Here is a 19,248-nt window from a genome sequence, read left to right on the forward strand (position 1 = left end):
AATTGAAAGTGGGAGCCTCAGAAAAGGGAAGGAGCAAATTACATAGAAAAAATGGGAATTATAGCAACAATACATGCAGAATAATATTTTGTAGGAGTTAGACTTAGGGGAAGGCAAGAACAGAACAGTTTATGCAATTTTGGATTAATGATAGTTGTAAGAAACTGTGCTGAATAAGGCTTGTAACTAGAAACGTCAGTATGGCTTGTTTTCTTTTATATAAATGTATGTTTGTCTGTCTTAAGTGATAACTCAATAAAGGTGTTAAAAATATTAGAACGACGAAGAACAGTATAAAGACCCATATGAAATAATAATTCATGCACTGGAACTGAGGAGACTGGAAGAGCTGGGAGGTTTTTCCCTACAGTTATGATTTATTTTATTAAGTGCAAAGCTGTGACATCACCAAAAATGAGATACAGCACCTCGTTTAGTGTATTATGTACACAAATGAAAGGGATGTGGAACTACAACATAATCTGTCAAAAGGGTACTTCATTGCTGACCAAAATAAAACATTTACTGTAGCACAGAAGCAGCACGGATAAATGGCTGCTCAGGGGGCAACACCACAATGAGCTGGAACTGATGGATATGTAGTCATTTTTTCTTAACAGTTTGTACTAGAAGGTGCAGTTGTATACAAGCAGAACCCACAATAAGATTTAACAGAGTGGATATCATTCAGCACCAAGAAATGGTGCCTCTGTAATGTACATAATTGTCTCAGAAAAACCCAGAGCTACAAATCTACTAAAAAAAATTCGCACAAGCAACAACACTGATTTTAGCAGGGAACAACTGTATCTCATTCATATTGTTCCCCTCTCTGTACTGATGCATACTGACCTTCTGAACTTTGGCTTCTGTTTTGGTGATACAGACTGAGGTGCACCCAGGGAGAAAGTGGCACTTCTACTGCTGGCAACTGAAAGCTTGTTGAAGGAAATGGGAGAAGCTGGCTGGTTCAGCGATAACTTCGGACTTCGTCGCCTTCTCTTTTCATCCATCATGAAGACACTTTAGAACACTTAAAAAGATTACTCTTGCTATTATAATTGCATTAAAGTTAATTAACAATAGCTTGAATTAAGAATAATATTAACAACATTCAAATAAGATACATAAGAAACTATTACAACTAAAACAGTCCGATTTAAATTAGTATTTTTTATTTTTTCAGTTGCTATACCGTAACCTAAATAAGTAGGGAAATTGCTTCACATTGACTTATTTTATTGACTGATATGAAATTTCTCAACATGGAAATCAGTCAACACATCACCCACTCCCACTGACAGCACCAACTACTTATGGAGGTGTTTTCCTGCAGACAGATACAATAATATGGATGTGCTTTGGGAAGCAAAGCCCGTTCCCTATTATGTGAAGTCCCCTGCTGAAAACACATTTTTACCAATGATGTAACCATCAACTAACTTTATCATCAGGGATTTATGCATCACCTAGTTTTACTGTCAGCGTATCACTCAGCCTAAACCTTTACTTTATATACCCGTGGGCCTGCTCTCCAGTTAACAATAGACTACATGTATGTTGCTTCTTGTATTATCTGTCAGTCCAAATTCTTATTCTTACTTCACCGTACCTTGTGACTGTCTCTTGCACTTAGCTTATAGGTCAACTAACCACCATCTGATGGTGAGTTCAGTCAGATTTCAGACGGCAATGGTAGCAGCTGGACAGACCCAGGAAACATAAATGAGCAGTGAATGTAGCCTGGAAATGCATACCCAATGCTTCTATGCAGTATAAGTTCAATTCTCACCTCCAGAAGGGCTTCTCCTGTATACCTCTTATGTAACTTGGGGGGTCAGGGACAGGAACTCTTAATGGAATCTCTTCAAGACATCAGTAGTAGATGCAATGGCAAGGAGCTGTCACCCCAAAGGTGGCAGGTGCTTGAGAGGGGGCTTATGGCAAGGAGCTGTCACCTCAAAGGTGGCAGATGCTTGAGAGAGGGCCTTCCTGTAATGCTAACAGTTGGTTTCTACATCTGACTAATATGTACTGATAAGCCAGTAAGCCAGCAGCTGTAACTGTTAACTGAAGTGAAGACCAAGGTGTGGGAGGAGTTTATATGTTCATAGGAGGTTATTAGGCTAATGGCACTAGGGACTTCACAAGCCTAGTCATGTTATACCCGTGTTCCCTAATTGAACTTGGTTAGATGGTTGTTATTTGCTGAGCGAGTCTATGATCAGCACCAAATCCCCCTGTCCATGAGGGACATAGGTGCTACCAGCGGGGTGAATTAACAGTCTCTCATTCAACTGTCCAGGTTGAGCTTTGAAAGGGTCATTGAGGAGCTCTGCTTCATGTGAATTGGGAGTTTATTCCAGAGAAGCAGCAATCTCTGGGAGATAAATATTTCTCTCCAGCATGTTCTGTTAATATCACAGGCTAGGCTGAGATCCCTGGGGCGAGTGACTCTTGTCTCATTTGATTTGTGGATATGCAGCACTGCCATTAGGGCAGTGTCACAGACTGCTCTGTAGTCCAGGCACAAGTCGCCTCTCAGCAGCCTGTAGGATACAGAGTACAGTGACAGGGTTTTCAGTCTTTCCATGCTGGTCATGTTTTGGAGGCCCTGAACTTTCTTGGTGAGAAACCTCTGTGGTCTCTCCATCTGCTGCAGATGTCTGATGAGGTACATGCAATAGGGAACATTGTACTCTATTAGTGGTCTGATGAGAGTTGAGTACAGAGGAGTTATGACATCCTTAATCTTGCCCTTACATATGAGGTGTGCAATGTAGGAGGCTTTCCTTCCCACTGTGGACACATGGTGATCAAAGTTTAGATTGCTATCAACCTGCATTCCCAAATCCTGTATCACTGGGTTTGAGATTAGGTGGGTGCTGTCAATATTGGAATTTGCAGGGACTTCCTCTTTGCCAAAGGGGATAATAATGCACTTTTTTGTGTTTAGTTTTAGTGCCTGACTTTGGCACCAATCATTTGCCTGTGCTAGCCCCTTTTGTAATATGTTAACATCATTTGGGGAGGGGACTCAATAACTGGGCTCATCATCCAACAGGTTAGGGTGAAGAAGGGTATTGCTGAGGCTGTTCTCAGAAAGAATGTAGAAATGCTGACCTCTCCTGGGAAAAGTGTTAAGAGATAGAAGGAACAGTCTAGAGGTATTCTTGAATATGGTGGACATGCCCTTCTCTGAGAAGGCAATGTCAGAAGCAGATGCTGGAAAATGGTGCATTTTAATACACGAGGCCACTGTAATAACAAACTCAGCTGCAGGTACGTTCACTGAAGTCCTGTGAAGACATGGGGGTAAAGAGTGTGAGTACGTGTACATGTGTCTGCAGGAATGTGTGTGTGTGGGTGTGTGAGACTTCTTGGGTGGTGACAATTAGCTGGTTAATTAGAGGATTAATAGTGTAAGCATTTGCGTGTATGCTTCAGTGACGTCCTGTGTGGCCACAGTAGGCTGGTTGAATAGAGGATAAGCAGTGTGAGTGTGTGTGTGTCTGTATGTATGCGAGCACGCATATGCAGGTAAACTGGTGAGCATATCAGTGAGTCTGATCAAGTGTGGGGGAATACAGGTGGGGAATGTCAGGAAGTAAGTGTGTGTGTGTGTGTGTGTGTGTGTGTGTGTGTGTGTGTGTATGTATGTGTGAGCTCCTGGGTGGTCACAATAGGCTGGTTAATTAGAGGATTAGCAGTGTGAATGTCTGTATGTGCGTGTGTGTACATGTGTGTACATGTGCATGTCACTGTGGGGCGGGGGAAGTCCCTGTTATACCTCTCACCATCACTGCTTAAGAATTCCGGACAAAGCCAAACATACTGGTGGGATGAATGACCAAAATCAGGCACAATTTTTAAATAATGCTCTAAGTCACTTAAAAAGTTAATAGGGTGTGACGATAGGAGGTACTGCCAGCCATGCCAGGAGAATTAGGGCAGTGGATGTGCAACATGTGCCAGCACAGCTAGCGGGAATTTTGTAAATCATTATATGTCATTTGTATGTCAAACTGATTTGTACAGATACTTGTGCTGAAAATGTATTTGTGAGGTTTGCTTGTGTTAAAATGTATCAACAGTGTGCCCTGCTGGAAGGAAAAGAAATATACATGCATTATTGTAACTGAATTAAATGTATACATCGCAACAGCATCTACTGGAATTGAAGAGGCTAATATTAATCCACCTGACTTTGCAAAATATATCTGAAATATAATTACTTTATGGGTTAAGCCATAAATATGTTATCCCACATTTCTGAATGGAGCCAGAAATGCAATGTTTGCGTTAGAGAATAGTCAGTAGCTCATGTAGGAAGAGTGGAATGGTTTTATGGTTTTATGACTTCTAGCAGCTGCAACGCATCTGAGTAAAGCTCTATCTGTGTGTATTGTTGCACATAGGTGCTAAACCCTTGTAGCTCCTAGTGATTGGGGATAGTGTACGAAACAGAGTCAGATGACCAGATGTATATGATGTCATTCTATACAGAAATAATAATATTGGAGGAGACTGAACTCTCAACAGCATTCTGTATTGGATCTGACAACAAGAACCACTCACTCATCTTGCCTTGCTCTATTCAGTAAGTAGGAACAGTAATTCTTTTAGTCAGTCAGGAACAGATAGTGAGACTAGCTAAATACTGTTTTTCTACAACTGTGTGAAACATTCCATCAATATTATTTTTAATATACCCTGTGGCTGAAACTCTGCTGTTTACCGTAAATAGATATTTAGTAATTCCTTGTTCTTTTATTATTTATTATTAAATACATTTAGATTTTCATTTTGGTTGGTCATTTTTAGAAAATATTTAAGTTTTGAGAATATTTGCACATATTTATTTGGTGATAACTCTGGCCACTACTGAAAGCATTGCTGTTTGGTCAACTTTACCATTTGTATTAATATTAATATCATTCAGTATAATTGGGGACCCTTGTAAGAGCCTTAAAGTAGCTGGCACAGGTTCTGATGGCAGCGATAACTACCTTATAGTCTGGGCAAAAGGGACACAGCAGGTGAATCTGTACCAGCCTTTCTCAGGTGTGTGTGTGTTGTGCAAATCAAATCTCAAAAAGTGTGGATGTCAGATGCTTGCAGCAGGGACACAAAGCACTGGTTTCACAGAGAGAGCATGGGAGTACTTAGCTTGGAACCCCAGCTAAGGACTCAACTCTGAGCTGTGCCAGTGGGGAGTCTTATTGGGGGTCTGGACAGTTATAGAGAGGAACCAGCCTCCGGACTGAGCATGTTCCCTGGGTGCTCTTAAGGGAAATTCTGTTTGATGCAGAGAGGTCTGCATCTGGAAATACTGAGTGTATCCATTTGTATTCCAAGCGAACTTCCCTCTGCAGTATCAGTGGTGAGGATTCAGGCTCCTTGATTACTGGCCCAGTGTGGGGATGTCACACAGAGCAATGGTTTTTGCATCAACATGCATTTTCTAAACAGCAAGTATGAAACTCTAACATCTCTTCTGGTATTGAGTGCAACTTTCACTGACTTACTAGAAAAATGTAAAATTTTATAATGACAGAGCAAGCACTCCGACAACATCAGGGACATTCTGCAAATATCTGGACAGTTGAGAGGTTAGGTGACCATGTCAATGCAATACATGGGCCACTACAAGACTCTACCATTGCTAGTTGCTGTTAGAATGAGAATTAAAAAAAAACACTGTGATTCAGAGACATGCAAATTACCTGATAATGAATTCCTTCACACAGCAGCTAAATCTGTCTCTGAACTGCATTTTTTTTTGCAATTGCATAAATTTAACATACCTGCAGTAGGCACTTTACATGACTGCAGACAGGTTTTTCTGAATCCCAAGGTATATATTATATGCATTAGCAGATCTTGGAAGCACTGCTATGTTTTCAGAAGGCAGAAGTCCAGATGCAAGACTGAGGTTGAGTCAAAAAGTCACCCATATGTGGATATTCTCAGATGAACAGAAAGTAACTGTAGGGTATACCATTGTAAGAAAGTATTAAGGGACGAACAGGCTTGAGGCTGTCAAAGAATTTGTTTCCTATTTTTAATTTGTTGAGCTTAAAGAGGTTAGAGAAGATGAGATAGTTACGGTATCTGTAAGCAACACGGTTGTGTGTACTTTTGGGAAGGTTGGTGAACAGCTTTACAATCTTGCTCACGTGGTTTCTCAAAACCTTGTGAGTTGTGTTGATTGCAAACTGGTAGCTACTGCTGAGACATAGGGACGGGATAACTAAGACAGCAAATGTGGCTTTCCACATTCAACTAATGAGAGTTTTTTTCAATCGATAGAGCATACCTAACTATTGGTTTGTCTTTCGGGTTACTTTCTGGATGTGTAGATCAAATTTTAGGTGTTCATCAACAGTGAGTCCAAGTAGTTTAGTGTGGTGAAGTAGTTACTTGATTACCATTGGCTGAATAATGACTGGGTTGAGCTGTGTTAATACTGATTTAGGTATGAAGTGCATATGTTTTGTTTTTGGGGGTCAGGGCAAGGTTAGATTCTAGAAGCCAAGATTCCACAGATGTGAAGGAATGTTGAGTGACCTTTTGAAGTTCAGCGATAGAGGAAGCCAAGCAGATGATGGCTGAGTTGTCTGCCTACTGGTTCTCAGTGGAATTAGTTAGTACACTGGGAGATTGTTGATAAATATGTTGAAGAAGAGTTGGCCAAGGCTAGGCCCTTGAGGAATGCCGATAGGATTGGGAAAAATGTGGAGAAGGCTTGTAGCCATTTTTTACTCTACGTCCTATGATTAAGGTAAGGTATGAACCACTGGATGGCTTTATTTTATAGGGCTATTTTGGAAAGTTATCTAGCTTTACAAAGATTTTTCTGCTCTTTAACTTTAGGTCATTGTCACTGACTATCTGTTCTGCTTCGCCATTTTTTTTTTTCTGAACACAGTTTATAGCAATGTAAGAGACTTCCATGAAATAAAAATTCTACACATATAGCTTCTCACCATACATAGTATACATCCACAGAAAAATAATGAGTCCATAAGTGGCCTCCACAGATTAGATATGGATATGTTGCCATCGTGTTGAGAGCCACATTCAGGGGTGCAATGGTACTTGTGATGGTGCATTTTGGGCCATTTTACATCCAGTACAATGCTTTGCTAAACCTCGAGTTTACTTGTCACTTCCAAGCTACACTGTAATGCTAAGGACAACCATTTCTAATTCTGAGACTCATGGGAATTTTCAGTGACTCCTGGAGTAGTGAAACTGAATGGGCAATAATCCAAACTACATGTAACGAGTCTGAAACTGTTGTGTCTCTGGTTATTCCCTTTTTTTCTGAGGTACAGTAATGTCAAAGTATAAATAATTATCAGGGTGTGAAGGTGCAGCCCCCCACAATGGAGACTGCAGGACATAGTCTTCCATTCAGAATTTAACTTCAAAGGGGAAAAGCAATTTTCAGCATTTTCTGTTATCCTATATTTTTATAATTTTTTTTTTTCACAATCTGGAGATTTGAAATTACAAATCTCAGAAATGGAACATTGAGCTGGGATGGACCACAGACTTCATTTTGATATTTTATTTATTTAATTTTATAAGTGTGCCTCATAAAGGATGTCCAGCAATCTGGCACATTCCTAGGAAAAATTATTATTCTAGCTACAATACAGTTGTTTGGCAAGTGAATAACACTTTACTGCCATCCTTTACAACAATACCATATGCTTATAATTGCGCTGGGTCACATCTAGAATCCATTTGGATGATTCTGAAGATCACTAACAGCTGTTCAGCTCCTGCCCCAGGAAAAGCAGGTGAAGACAACACTGCTCAAGCTTACTCGTCCATGCCAAGTCCCTCCTGCACAGTGCTGCTAATCAAACACGGGTCACCAGGGTCACAGTGACAGCTTCATCCCTTGACACCATAAAAGAATGATACCAGCATTCTTCTGATGCTAGTCTGAACAGATTTTTAATGTTTTGTCCAGTTATCCATTTTTTTATACAGAAGTGCTATATGTGTTCATTTCAAAAAAGTTTACTTCAAGTTAACCTCCCTTTTTTCAACAGGTTATATTCTAATTAAGCTGTGTAAGTTACTAATTAATTTCCTTAGATTAACATTGGTTTCATGCAGGGGGGAGAAGACTCCTGATTCGTAGGAGAAATCACTGTGCAGTGATCTGTTTTCAAGTGGAATGAATAGGTACAATTATCACCAATATGCCAAGTGTTGAGGGTACAGAATAACTAAAAAAATAAATCAGAGACAGTGAAACTCCATAATAAATAGGTCACAAGGCAGACTTTGCTTCATCAGTCATGACTGCAACAGAATCTTGTTTTAAACATTTACTTTTTAAATTTATCAATTTATGCATTTGCTTTTTTTTTTAACCTGGGTATAATGCTGATCCATGAGGACCATTTTTAGATAAGGCTTGTGAAAAGTACAAAAAAATTATGAATGTATGGCCAGAGAATGAGAACACATGAATAAGAAGACCAATTCAGCCAACATACTACGCAAGCTGGATAAATGCACTACCTGCAGCCTTATTTTCAGGGGTGAACAGGTAGCACTGCCTTATTAAGTGAGGTGCAAATGGAAGCTGAGGAAATCAAACTGAGAACTATAGGATAAAGTCTTTGATAAGCTCATAACCTTAATCCTCTGTATTAAACTGCCTGATGTTATGGTTTTGTTTTATTTATCAAGGTCTGCAGACCATTTTCAGCCATGCTAAAAGCCATGTGGTTAAGAGAACACCTATATTCAAGACAGTTTAGATATAAATTTCACTTCACATTAACAATTAGTTACAATATATTCACAATAACAAATCATTAGTCTACATTTAATATTCAGTTACAATTACAAATTGCTAAGTTGAAACATTTTAATGATTTTTATGGTTTTGTTGTTCGTTGAAATATTTTAACAATTTAAGTTAGCAAAACAATACTGAAAGGCCTGGAAGATCTAAAATATGAGTAACATAGCATCTACAAGTCAGCCAGGCAGTTAACTTTGAGGATTAAGACTACGACTTAAGTTCTTTCCTATAGTCCAGGGTTTGATTCTCTCGGCCTCCATTTGCCTAATGTGCAACTACTACTAAGTCATTTAACCAGACCGTGCTCTGTGGTAACTGGGAAACCAGACTAGGCTCCTCAACGGTGTCCAGCACTGCACGCCTAGTAACTACTTAGGAAGGAAACGCAATGCAGGTTAACTGACAAGACGCTGTTCATGTACAGCAGAGTTTGTATTTTGGAGTTCAATAGACTACCCTGAAGAACTATTTTTGTAACTTTCCCAAAATGGAAACAGGACTAAAAGGACTGTACCTGGTAGGCTCCTTCATAAACAGTGTCCAATTGTCCAGATTGGGTTACCTGTGATAGCTGTCTTGTCTCAGTCACAAGATCACAGTCTTCCTCCTAGTAAGGAAAGGGTACTGGAATCGGCAATTGCAAGGTCCTCCCCAGTGAAACAGTTGGTCCACAGTATAAACCTCAGGTTGCCACAGTCAGGTACAAGCATTAGTCAGAGAAGGCTCTAAGTTCAACAGAGACCAGGCTACAGACCAACAAGTTAAGTGAAGAGAAGGCACAGGAGTTCAAAGAAATAGTCATGGCTCTAGCACCTCAAGAAGAAGAGGAAATAAGTGGAGTTGAAGAAGAATGGGAGTGTCTCAAAAAGCATGTGTAAGGACTACAGAACAGACATGCAGCCAAGCCTGGTATAGAAACACAGTACATAAGAAAAGCTGATGATTTTCTAGACTTTTGCATTCCAGCATCAAAAGAAAGAGCAGGAAAAAGTGGAAGACAGAAAAAACGGGCCAGGCTATGAAGGATTACTGGTTGGCTAACAAAGAGGCTAAAAGAAGAGAAGAGTTAAAATGGCAAAGAACAAGGCATCAGAAGACATCTACCAGCTTCTGGAAAGCGACTCAGCAGGTGGCACAAAGAATATATGAGGTTGCAAGGCAAAGACAGAAAGATAAAGATGACAGTCAGACACCCTTCATAAAGGATGCCAGCGACAACATGCTCACCAGTCCACAAGACATCAAAGGCAGATGGAAGGTGTACGTCAAGTAGCTGCTGAAGCTGTACTGCCCCAGACACAGCCTACAATGAACTAAGAAGAGCAGCCCATCACAAAGACATAAGAACAGCATTAAGGAAAATTAGGACAGGGAAAGCAGCAGACTTAGATGAGGTCACGGCAGACATGATCAAGATGTTGGGTGAGATAGGGGAGAAATGGCTCCTGAAGGTGCTCATAGCAGTATGGAGAGAAAAGTGCGTCCCAATGTACAAGAACATCCACAACTGTGGCCAGTATAGACGCATCAAACTCCTATCCTACTGTATGAAAGTTCTAGAGAGGGTGCTTGATAAATGAATATGCAGATACTGTTCATATTGGTGATGGACTACAGTAGCAAACAGGTCAGAGGGGACAGATCAATAAAGTTGCTGCATGCAGATGATGTGGCATTACAGGCAGACTCTGGCAAGAACTTCAGGGAAGTGTAGGAGAATGGAATGCATACCTGAAGGTACACAAGATGAACCAGAGAACAAATAATACAGTTGTAATAGCATCAAATGGGGGAAATCAAAAGAAACTGTGGATTGGGACGGTTGCTTGAAGAGAACAGAAGTCTAAATGAGGCAGTCAAAGCTAGAATCAGAGGGGCTGACTGGCACACAGTGTCAGGGGTAGTCTACGACAGAAATGCCAAAGAAACTGAAAAGTAAGGTGTACAAAACAGTGGTGCCACCAGTACTACTGTATGGTACAGAAACCCTGCCAGTAATAGCAGAGCAGTCGAGGAAGTTAGAGGTTGTGAAGACAGGTAGAAGATGGGTGAAGGCTGCCAGCCTAGTCAAATAGAATTTTATACATAATTCTGGCATTTGTAAATATAAATGTAAAATACAGGCTTGTTTCTTAAATGAAAGAAAACATTGTAAAATGTGAACTTCAAGATTGTAGCAACATTGCCATCTACTGTAAGGAAAACTAAGCCAAGCATTTCTTATTAGTCCTTTGAAATTAAAATTACTTTATGCCTATTCCTTGGAAGTTATAATTTGGATGTCGATGAGTCTGGAGTAAGCATCCTGCCTATTGCTTTAAGGCTGGCTGAACACATTCTTTCTATTGTCTTAACTTAAGGAATAATTACTACAGTGCACATGTGAAATGTCTTTTATTGCTGTAGTTTCCTAAGCAGGTGTTAGATTGTTAAATAATGTAGCCTGTTGGCCTGGGAACTCCAGACTAAGTGTCAAAATGATGTAATGTGTATACTGGGAAAACCTAAGTGTCAAAATTATGTAATCTAGGAGGGCCCAGCAGAGATGTTTGTTAGTGAGTTTAAAAACATTGCTCAGAGAGAGACTGAAAGCATTTTGGACCTTTGACTATTCAACTCAGCACTGCCTTGCTCTATGTAAGTAAGTTATCTTAGAAGTATGTTTTCTTGTAGAAATAGCTAGGACTATAAAGATTAGACTTAAGTGTTTTTCTGTTGTCAGAACTGTACTACGGAATTATTTTAAGTTTCTGTGTGATCTCTGAATTCTTGAGTAGCATTGCATTGTAGTAGTATTGTCTTGTGTCTTTATTACTTATTATTAAATATTTCAAACTCTTTTTAATGGTGGCTGGTTTGTGTAGAGATAGGTTAGCTCTAGAGTACATTGCATATTTACAGAGTTCATCCGTGGTGGTACAGTGGTAGCGTTGTTGCCTCACAGCAAGAGGTTCTCCCGTTCAATTCTCGGCTGGAGTGCGGGAAGTGTCTTCTGTGTGGAGTCTGCATGTCCTCCCCGCGGTTGGGTGGGCGTTCGAAAGAAATGCGTAAATGGGCATGCCTTCATTGAAGGTTGAACGTCCAGCTGGCACCTCGGCATTTGTCAAAATCTACTGTCAATCATTAGCGGACTGGAGTTCCGCTGTGGCAACCCCTAACAGGGAAAAGACGAAAGACAACAACAACTGTCTAAGCCTCTCCTACAGCTTTAGCCCTGGGCTATACTACCAATTGGATAATAATATTGCACAGTAATAATTGGACATCCTTTTAAGGGCCTTTGGGTAGCTGATAAGTATTAGCTGGTGGTGGCAGTAATTACTACCGTATAGTCTGGGTAAAGGGGCACAGCTGGAGAATCTGTGTCAGCCTTTCCCCAGAGTGTCTGAAGTTGTATAAATACTTATCTCAAAGTGTGTCGGTGTGTGTCAGTTACTTGGGCAGGGACACAAAGCACTGGTTGGACAGACAGGGTACTGGAGGTTAGCATGCCAGCTAGGCTGAGATCTGGACCCTATAGCTGTGCCAGTGGGGAGTCTTATTGGGGACCTGGAGAGCAAGGGAGCAACCAGTCCCAGACTGACTGTGATCTCTGTGGAAATTGTACTTTACTGTGTGTATTTGTTATCCTTTCCTCTTATATGAGACGCCCTCCCTGGTGTTAATGGTGAGGATTAAAGCTCCTTGATTGCTGGGCCAGGGCACAGGCATCACATGTGGTGGCAGTGGTGGGATCCACTTCACATTTGTGGTGGCGGTGGATATCCACTTCACATATTAATTAGTTGGCAAATACTAATTAGCTTGCAGTGGTGTGGGTAGAGTGAAACCTGTAGCTTATGTACAGTGATCTCTGAAGGTGTTTTGTACTCTAAATCAGCCACGCAGTGAATACTCAGAGTTCAGATCACAACTGTTTTATTTATTTTGTTAGCTTAGTTAGTCAGGGTGAGCAGGCAGCATGTCAGCAGAGGAGTATGGAAAGCTGACAAGGAGCCAGTTGGTGGAGATGTGCCAGGCTAGGGGACTGCTGCATGGAAACCTGACTAAGGCAGACCTGATTGCAGCCTTGGTTACAGCTGCATCAGAAAACAGCATCCAGGAGGACAATCAGACTGGCAGTGAAGATACAATATCCTCGGAGAATGGACAGCTCAACCTTTCTGCAGTGGACTTAAAAATCCAGCTGGAGCTAAACAGACTTGAGTTGGAGGCCAGGCGTTTGGAGATAGAAGCCGAAGAAAAGGAGCGGCAGAGGAAGCATGAGAGGGAAATACTGACTCTTCGTCAGAGTCATGGAGGTAATGGGGAAGGGAGTAACTGGACCCCAGAAGCACAACAGGTCAGTAAATTTCTTCCGCAGTTTAAAGAGGGGGATAATTTTGATCGTTTCATTTATATGTTTGAGCGGGTATGCAAACAGTATAGTGTAGATCAAAGGCTCTGGGTAAGGTTCCTGACCCCCTTACTCCATGGGAAACCTGTAACTTGTTTATCAAAAATGCCCGACTCTGTCTGTTTTGATTATACTGCTGTAAAAAATGTCTGTTAGAATGTTTTAAGCTAACACCTGAAATGTATAGGAAAAAGTTTCCTGAGCATAGACGCAAGGCAGATGAAAATGTATGTGAATATGTTGCTGAACTGAGCACCTATTTTCATAGCTGGGTGAGTGGATGTCAGGTCATCACTTTTGAAGGTCTGGCAGACCTTTTGGTGAGGGAACAAGCCCTTAGCACTTTGCCTGAGGACATAAGGATCTGGTTTGCTGATAGACAATGTGCTACTTCAGATGAGTTGGGGAAGAAGGGAGACCTATACCTGGCAAGCAGGGCAGCCCTGCACAGGAAGGGGACCCTCAGTACTGCTCATGGGTCTAAAGGAACCCATGGTGGGCAGCACAAACTGCCACAACAGAATCTACCAGTAGCCGGGGAAGTACATGTCCAAGAGCTAGGGTTAAATGTTTTGAATGCAACCAGTGGAGCCATGTGGCATACAGGTGTCCACGGAGGCAAAGTGGGGAACCAAAAGTGAGTGAGCCAGTAAGTGGGAAAGACAAAATGCCAATAGTAGGTTGTCTTGAGACAACAGGGGTATGGAACTACCATCCTGCAGATGTCCTGAGAGGGAAGGATTTGGATGAGGCAGTACCATGTACTTATGCAGTTACACGCAGTGAGGCTAGGAGACAAGCATGTGGGTCTGGTAGCCTGAGAGAGACCCAGACAGACTGCATACTTGCAGCCAGGACTAGTGACAGGACTTCAGGGAGTGAGCTAAGCTGTAGCAGTGAGACTGAAGGTGAGCCACAGCTGCTTGTGGGTACTGATGTTCCCTTGGACAGGGTAACTGCAAAGGTAGAGGTGAGTAGTAGTACCCAGGCTGACAGTGAGGCACCACTGCCAGAGGATGCCAGACTTCCTGTGGAAGGGGAGCTGGGAAGGGTTACAAAGAGAGAGTTCACAGGTTCATATTAGGCTATCTGCCCTAGGGCATTTACAAGCCTAGCCAGAATGTGTTTGGCTTTCGCACCCCTTGAATGAGTTTACTGTGCCCTTATTAAGGTTAGTTTACTGTGCCTCTGTCTAGCAGTGACACAGAAGTGATCCCCAGGGTAAACCTACGATCTCCCATCCACTCGTCAAGATTCTTCTTGAAGAGAGTCAGTGAGGGGCTCTGCCTAACATGGACTGGGATTCTATTCCAGAGTGAAGGGAGCCTCTGGGTTATGAATCTGTCCTTCCAGCATGTCCTATTTATTTCTGTGCTGAGGTTCATGTCTCTCGAGTGCGTAGCTCTATGGGATTTGGATTTTCTGAGGTGGAGCATGTCCATTAATTCCGGGTTGGACATGGCTTTGTACGTCAGGCATAGATCGCCTCTGAGTAGGCGGTATGCAACTGAGTAGAGCTGGAGTTTCTTTAGCCAAGCAGCATATGGCATCTGTTTGAGTCCCTTGATCCTCTTTGTGAGGTACTTTTGGGGTCTTTCTAGTTGCTGCAGGTGTCGGGTAAGGTACATCCCAAATGGGGCACTGTACTCAGTTATGGGCCTGATGAGGGATGAGTAAAGGGGTACAATGACCTCCCTTGATCTAGATGTGAATCCTTTCATGATAAGGTGAGCTATACAGAAGGTCTTTCTAACCACTTTGGCAATGTGGTTGTCAAAGGAGAGGTTACTATCAACTTGGGTCCCCAGGTCCCTAATTACTTCTTCCGTACTTAATGGATTATCACTTATGTGGTCATTTGTGGGCACTTTGTTATTGCCAAAGGGTTTTGGTGTTTAGTTTAAGGCCATGGCTCTGGCACCAGTCATCCGTCTCTAGGAGACCCTTTTGGAGGATGCTTGTGTCAGCTGGGGAGTCAGTTATGGCGCCCAGTTTGCAGTCATCTGCGAACTTGGTCAGCCACAGTCCTCCCGTGTTAGCCTATACCTCAGAAAAATATATACCGAATAAGAGTAGTCCCAGGACTGAGCCCTGTGGGATGCCACTTGTAACTGGTTTAGAGTCTGACATGGCTCCAGCAATTCTGACCATGTGGGTTCTGTCCTTGAGCCAGTTTGCAACCCATCTTATGACATAAGGGTTTATATTTAAGCTGGAGAGTTTGTCTATGTTGCCCGAGTGGGGTATTGTGTCAAAGGCTTTTGCGAGGTCCAGGTAGGCTGTGTGAACTACCTTTCCCTCATCAATGGCCTTGGTGACTGTTTCAAAGAAGTTGACCAGGTTCAAGAGGCAGGATCTGCCCTTAACAAAGCCAAATTGGGTATGATCCAGTGTCTGTAGGTCCCCAATGTCTTTGTTTATGAGATCCATAATGATCCTCTCCATAGCTTTGCAGACCAGGCTAGTCAGGCTTATGGGGCGGTAGTTTCCAGGGTCCGTAGAAGCACCTCTTTTGTGGAGTGGGACCACTGTTGCTGTACGCCATTCCTTGGGTACATATCCTGTAGTAAGGCTGAGATTGAACAGCAGCTTTATGTGATGGTTTAGCTCTTCTTGGAGTTCATGTAGCACACAGCCCGGGACACCATCTGGTCCCATTGATGCTGTGTTTTTTGCTTTGGAGAGGGCGGCTCTCTCCTGGACATCTGAGATGTCATGGAGGCAACACTCTACTGGGATAGATATTTGTCCTTTTGGGGGGGGGGAGTTTGCACTGAACCTGTCTGCCAGGATGTTGGCAATGTCTGTGGGTTCAGTGTATTTTTTGGCATTACGGACTAACTCTGAGCATATCTGGGAGTTGCCACCCAGGTTTCTAACATAACTAAAGAAAGCCTTATGATTATCTTTAGGGTCTTGTGCAATTTTTCTCTCGAAGCTGGCCTTGGATGATTTTATGAGTGATCATACTTTTTTGCTAGTACTGATCAGAGATGGGTTCCCTTTTAGGGATTTTGCTCTATCATGTAGTAGCTTCCTCCTTCTGTTGTACAGCTTGTTTATGGCTGGGGTCCACCAGACAGGACGCCTGCCTTTGGGGGATTGGGTCTTGGTTTTATTTGGGATTGCATGATCTATGCATTCCTGGAAGTGTCCATAGAATGCGTTTATAAAGGATTCAGCAGATTGGGCTGTAGTTTCCACTGGCCCAGAGGCCATGAAGGATTCCACTTCTGTTTTAAGAAGTGTGACGTTAGCTTTTAAGAAGTTCTTCACTGTGGTCTTCTGTGCTGGGGGTGAGGACGGGATGTGAATTTACAGTGAGATTAATTTATGGTCCGATTTTACCAATGAGGGGCATAGTTATGGTATGGAACATTGTGTCCCCATGTTGGTGATGATCAGATCTAGTATGTTTTCCCCTCTTGTGGGAGTGGTGACTAGTTGTTCCATAGCATTTGAGTTTATGAATTCTAGGAACCTTTGGGCTAAGGTGTTGGGGCTTGAGTAATGCTCCCAGTCTATGTTTGGGTAGTTGAAGTCCCCCAATATGATGGTGTTTGGAGAGACCTTCATATTCTCCAGTGTCTTCAGGAAGGCCGAGTGGGGTTCCTGAGTTTGAGAGGGTGGTCTGTAGCATGCTACAAACTGAAAGGCAGTTTTTCCCACTGTTAGTTGCACATGGATGGTTTCCAATGCTTCGTGCAATGCCACTAACCTGGAGGTGTGGGTATCCTTGATGAATATGGATACTCCCCCTCCTTTTGTGGTTCGATCCGAAAAGCATGATATGAGGTATAACCTGGTAGTGCTCGGGAGCCTAGAACCAGGTTTCTGTCACTGCACAGACATCAATGTTCTCCATACTGAGGAGGGCTTCGAGAGCGTGCATCTTGATGTTTAGAATTCTGGCGTTGAGCAGCATTACCCTTAATTTCTTTATACTTGTGTTGTCTAAGGAGGTGGGTTTGTCATTTGAGCCTTGCCTAAAAAAGGCACTATGGGGGTGGCAAGAGCCTTTGCCAATATCCAAAAGCCCAGGGGTGACAGGTGCAAGCCGTCCCTTACGAAGCAACATGGCTTGTTGAGCATGTCATCCCAGGCTGACAGACACTGGATCCCCTTTTAATGACACCAATACTTAAGCCAATTGTTGAAATTGATCATTTTGTCTTTATACTGTGGCATCATTCTTGGCGAGGGTAAGATGCTGCTCAAGGTCAGGGTCATATCAGCCTGGGCTACATGATCAGAGAGCTTCTCTATGTCTCTTTTCATGTAGTCCAGGGAGGTACGTCTCAGGTCATTCACACCAGCATGGACAATGACTGAGTCATATTTGTACTTGCTTTGGAGTGACCTGAGTGCTTGTGTTATACGGCGGATTCTAGCGCCCAACAGGCAGCTCACTGTGACCTTTTCCTTGTTCAGCCTGGTGAGAGGGACGTCAGTGTGTCTGACTATAGAGTCACCTATTACAAGTGTATCAGGTATGTTGTTAAGCCTTAAGGGCTGTGACTGTTTGACACACTGACTTTGTGAACTATGTGTTGCATGTGTTTTGTTTTGGGGTAGCGGTTGCTTGGATGTCTGCTTTGGAGGTCTCTGCTGCTTTGGCAGATTTTATTTAGAGCCTCCGAGTATGTTTTTGTGTGTTTATGTGTTTGGTTTGCAGTTGTGGTAGGTCTATGTGAGACTGGATTTGTGGTGTATGCAGTTACCTTGTCCTCCTGACTGGTTACGCCAGTACTGAGTTGAGACAGTCTCAGCTCTCAGACCCTACATTGCAAGGCCTGAGGCAGGTAGCTAGGGAAGCACCTGATTCTCAAGTAAAGGAGGAATCTGTATACTGGGACAAAGGGTTACTGTACAGAGAGTGGACCCCTGAGGGAGAGCTAGAAGGTGAGAGAGTACAACAGTTGGTAGTGCCTAAAGCCTACCATCTGGCACTTCTACCCATAGTCCATGATATTCCCTTTGCAGGTCATATGGGCATAAAATGTACAAAGAGGCGTATTATGCAGAATTTCTATTGGCCTGGAATTTCCAGAGATGTAACAGGGTACTGCAGGACCTGTGAGCAGTGTCAAAAGGTAGGCAAGGCAGGAGACAAGGTGAGAGCTCCTTTGATGCCTTTGCATGTGACTGAGGAGCCATTTCAGAGGGTAGTTATGGATATTGTGGGTCCTCTGAGTACCCCAAGTTCCACAGGGAAAAAGTATATCCTAGTGGTAGTGAATTATGCTACACAATACCCTGAGGCAGTGGCTTTGTCCTCCATTGAGGCAGAGAAGGTGGCAAATGCTTTGTTAGAGATTTTCAGCAGGGTAGGTTTCCCAAAAGAAATACTGACTGACCAAGGTACCAATTTCATGTCAGACCTGCTGGTTTGTCTGTGGATGTCCTGTGGGGTGAAGCACATGAAGATCACCTCCTACCATCCCCAGACTAATGGTCTTGTTGACAGGTTAAACTCTACAATTAAATCCATGCTACAGGCATTTGCAGATCAGTTTAAGAGGGAGTGGGACAAATATTTGCCCCATCTGTTGTTTGCTTACAGAGCGGCTCCCCAAGAATCCACAGGTTTTTCACCCTTTGAGTTGCTGTATGGGCATAGGGTGTGGGGATCTCTAGATTTAATTTGAGATGAGTGGGAAGTTAAGTGTGAATCTCACAAGGAGTCTGTTGTGGCATATGTCCTAAACCTCAGGACAAGGCTCAGGGAACTCATGGGCTTGGCCCAGGAGAACCTGGCAGAAGCCCAACAACAGAAAAAGGTGTGGTATGACAGGAATGCTCGAGCTTGAAAGTATGCTGTGGGGCAGCAGGTAATGGTTCTCATTCCTGTCAAGCTGCAAGGAGGGACCCTACAAAGTGGTAAGATAGGCAAGGGATGTTAACTACATGGTGGAAGTGCTAGACAGATGGCAGGGGCACAAACTGTACCATGTTAACATGATGAAACCTTACCATGATAGGGAGGCCCTTGTGCTGAGCATTTGCAGTGGATTGC

General features: G+C 42.7%; 1 protein-coding gene across 2 annotated transcripts in view; it reads right to left on the reverse strand.

Annotated features, from left to right (window-relative positions):
* CCDC28B (coiled-coil domain containing 28B) overlaps positions 1-19,248 on the reverse strand; it is a 191,391-nt gene that overhangs the window by 146,357 nt on the left and 25,786 nt on the right. Inside the window, exon 2 of one of the 2 annotated variants that reach the window (XM_044082596.1) lies at positions 853-1,023. In XM_044082596.1, the coding sequence (XP_043938531.1) occupies positions 853-1,016 (164 nt within the window). In that variant the 5' untranslated portion in view covers positions 1,017-1,023. Of the gene's footprint in view, positions 1-852; positions 1,034-19,248 lie in introns of both variants that reach the window. The other variant, XM_044082588.1, reaches the window with a different exon arrangement.

Source organism: Protopterus annectens, chromosome 1.part1 (genome assembly GCF_019279795.1).
Source record: "Protopterus annectens isolate FY-2018-M chromosome 1.part1, PAN1.0, whole genome shotgun sequence".
Classification (NCBI taxonomy): Eukaryota; Metazoa; Chordata; order Ceratodontiformes; family Protopteridae; genus Protopterus; species Protopterus annectens.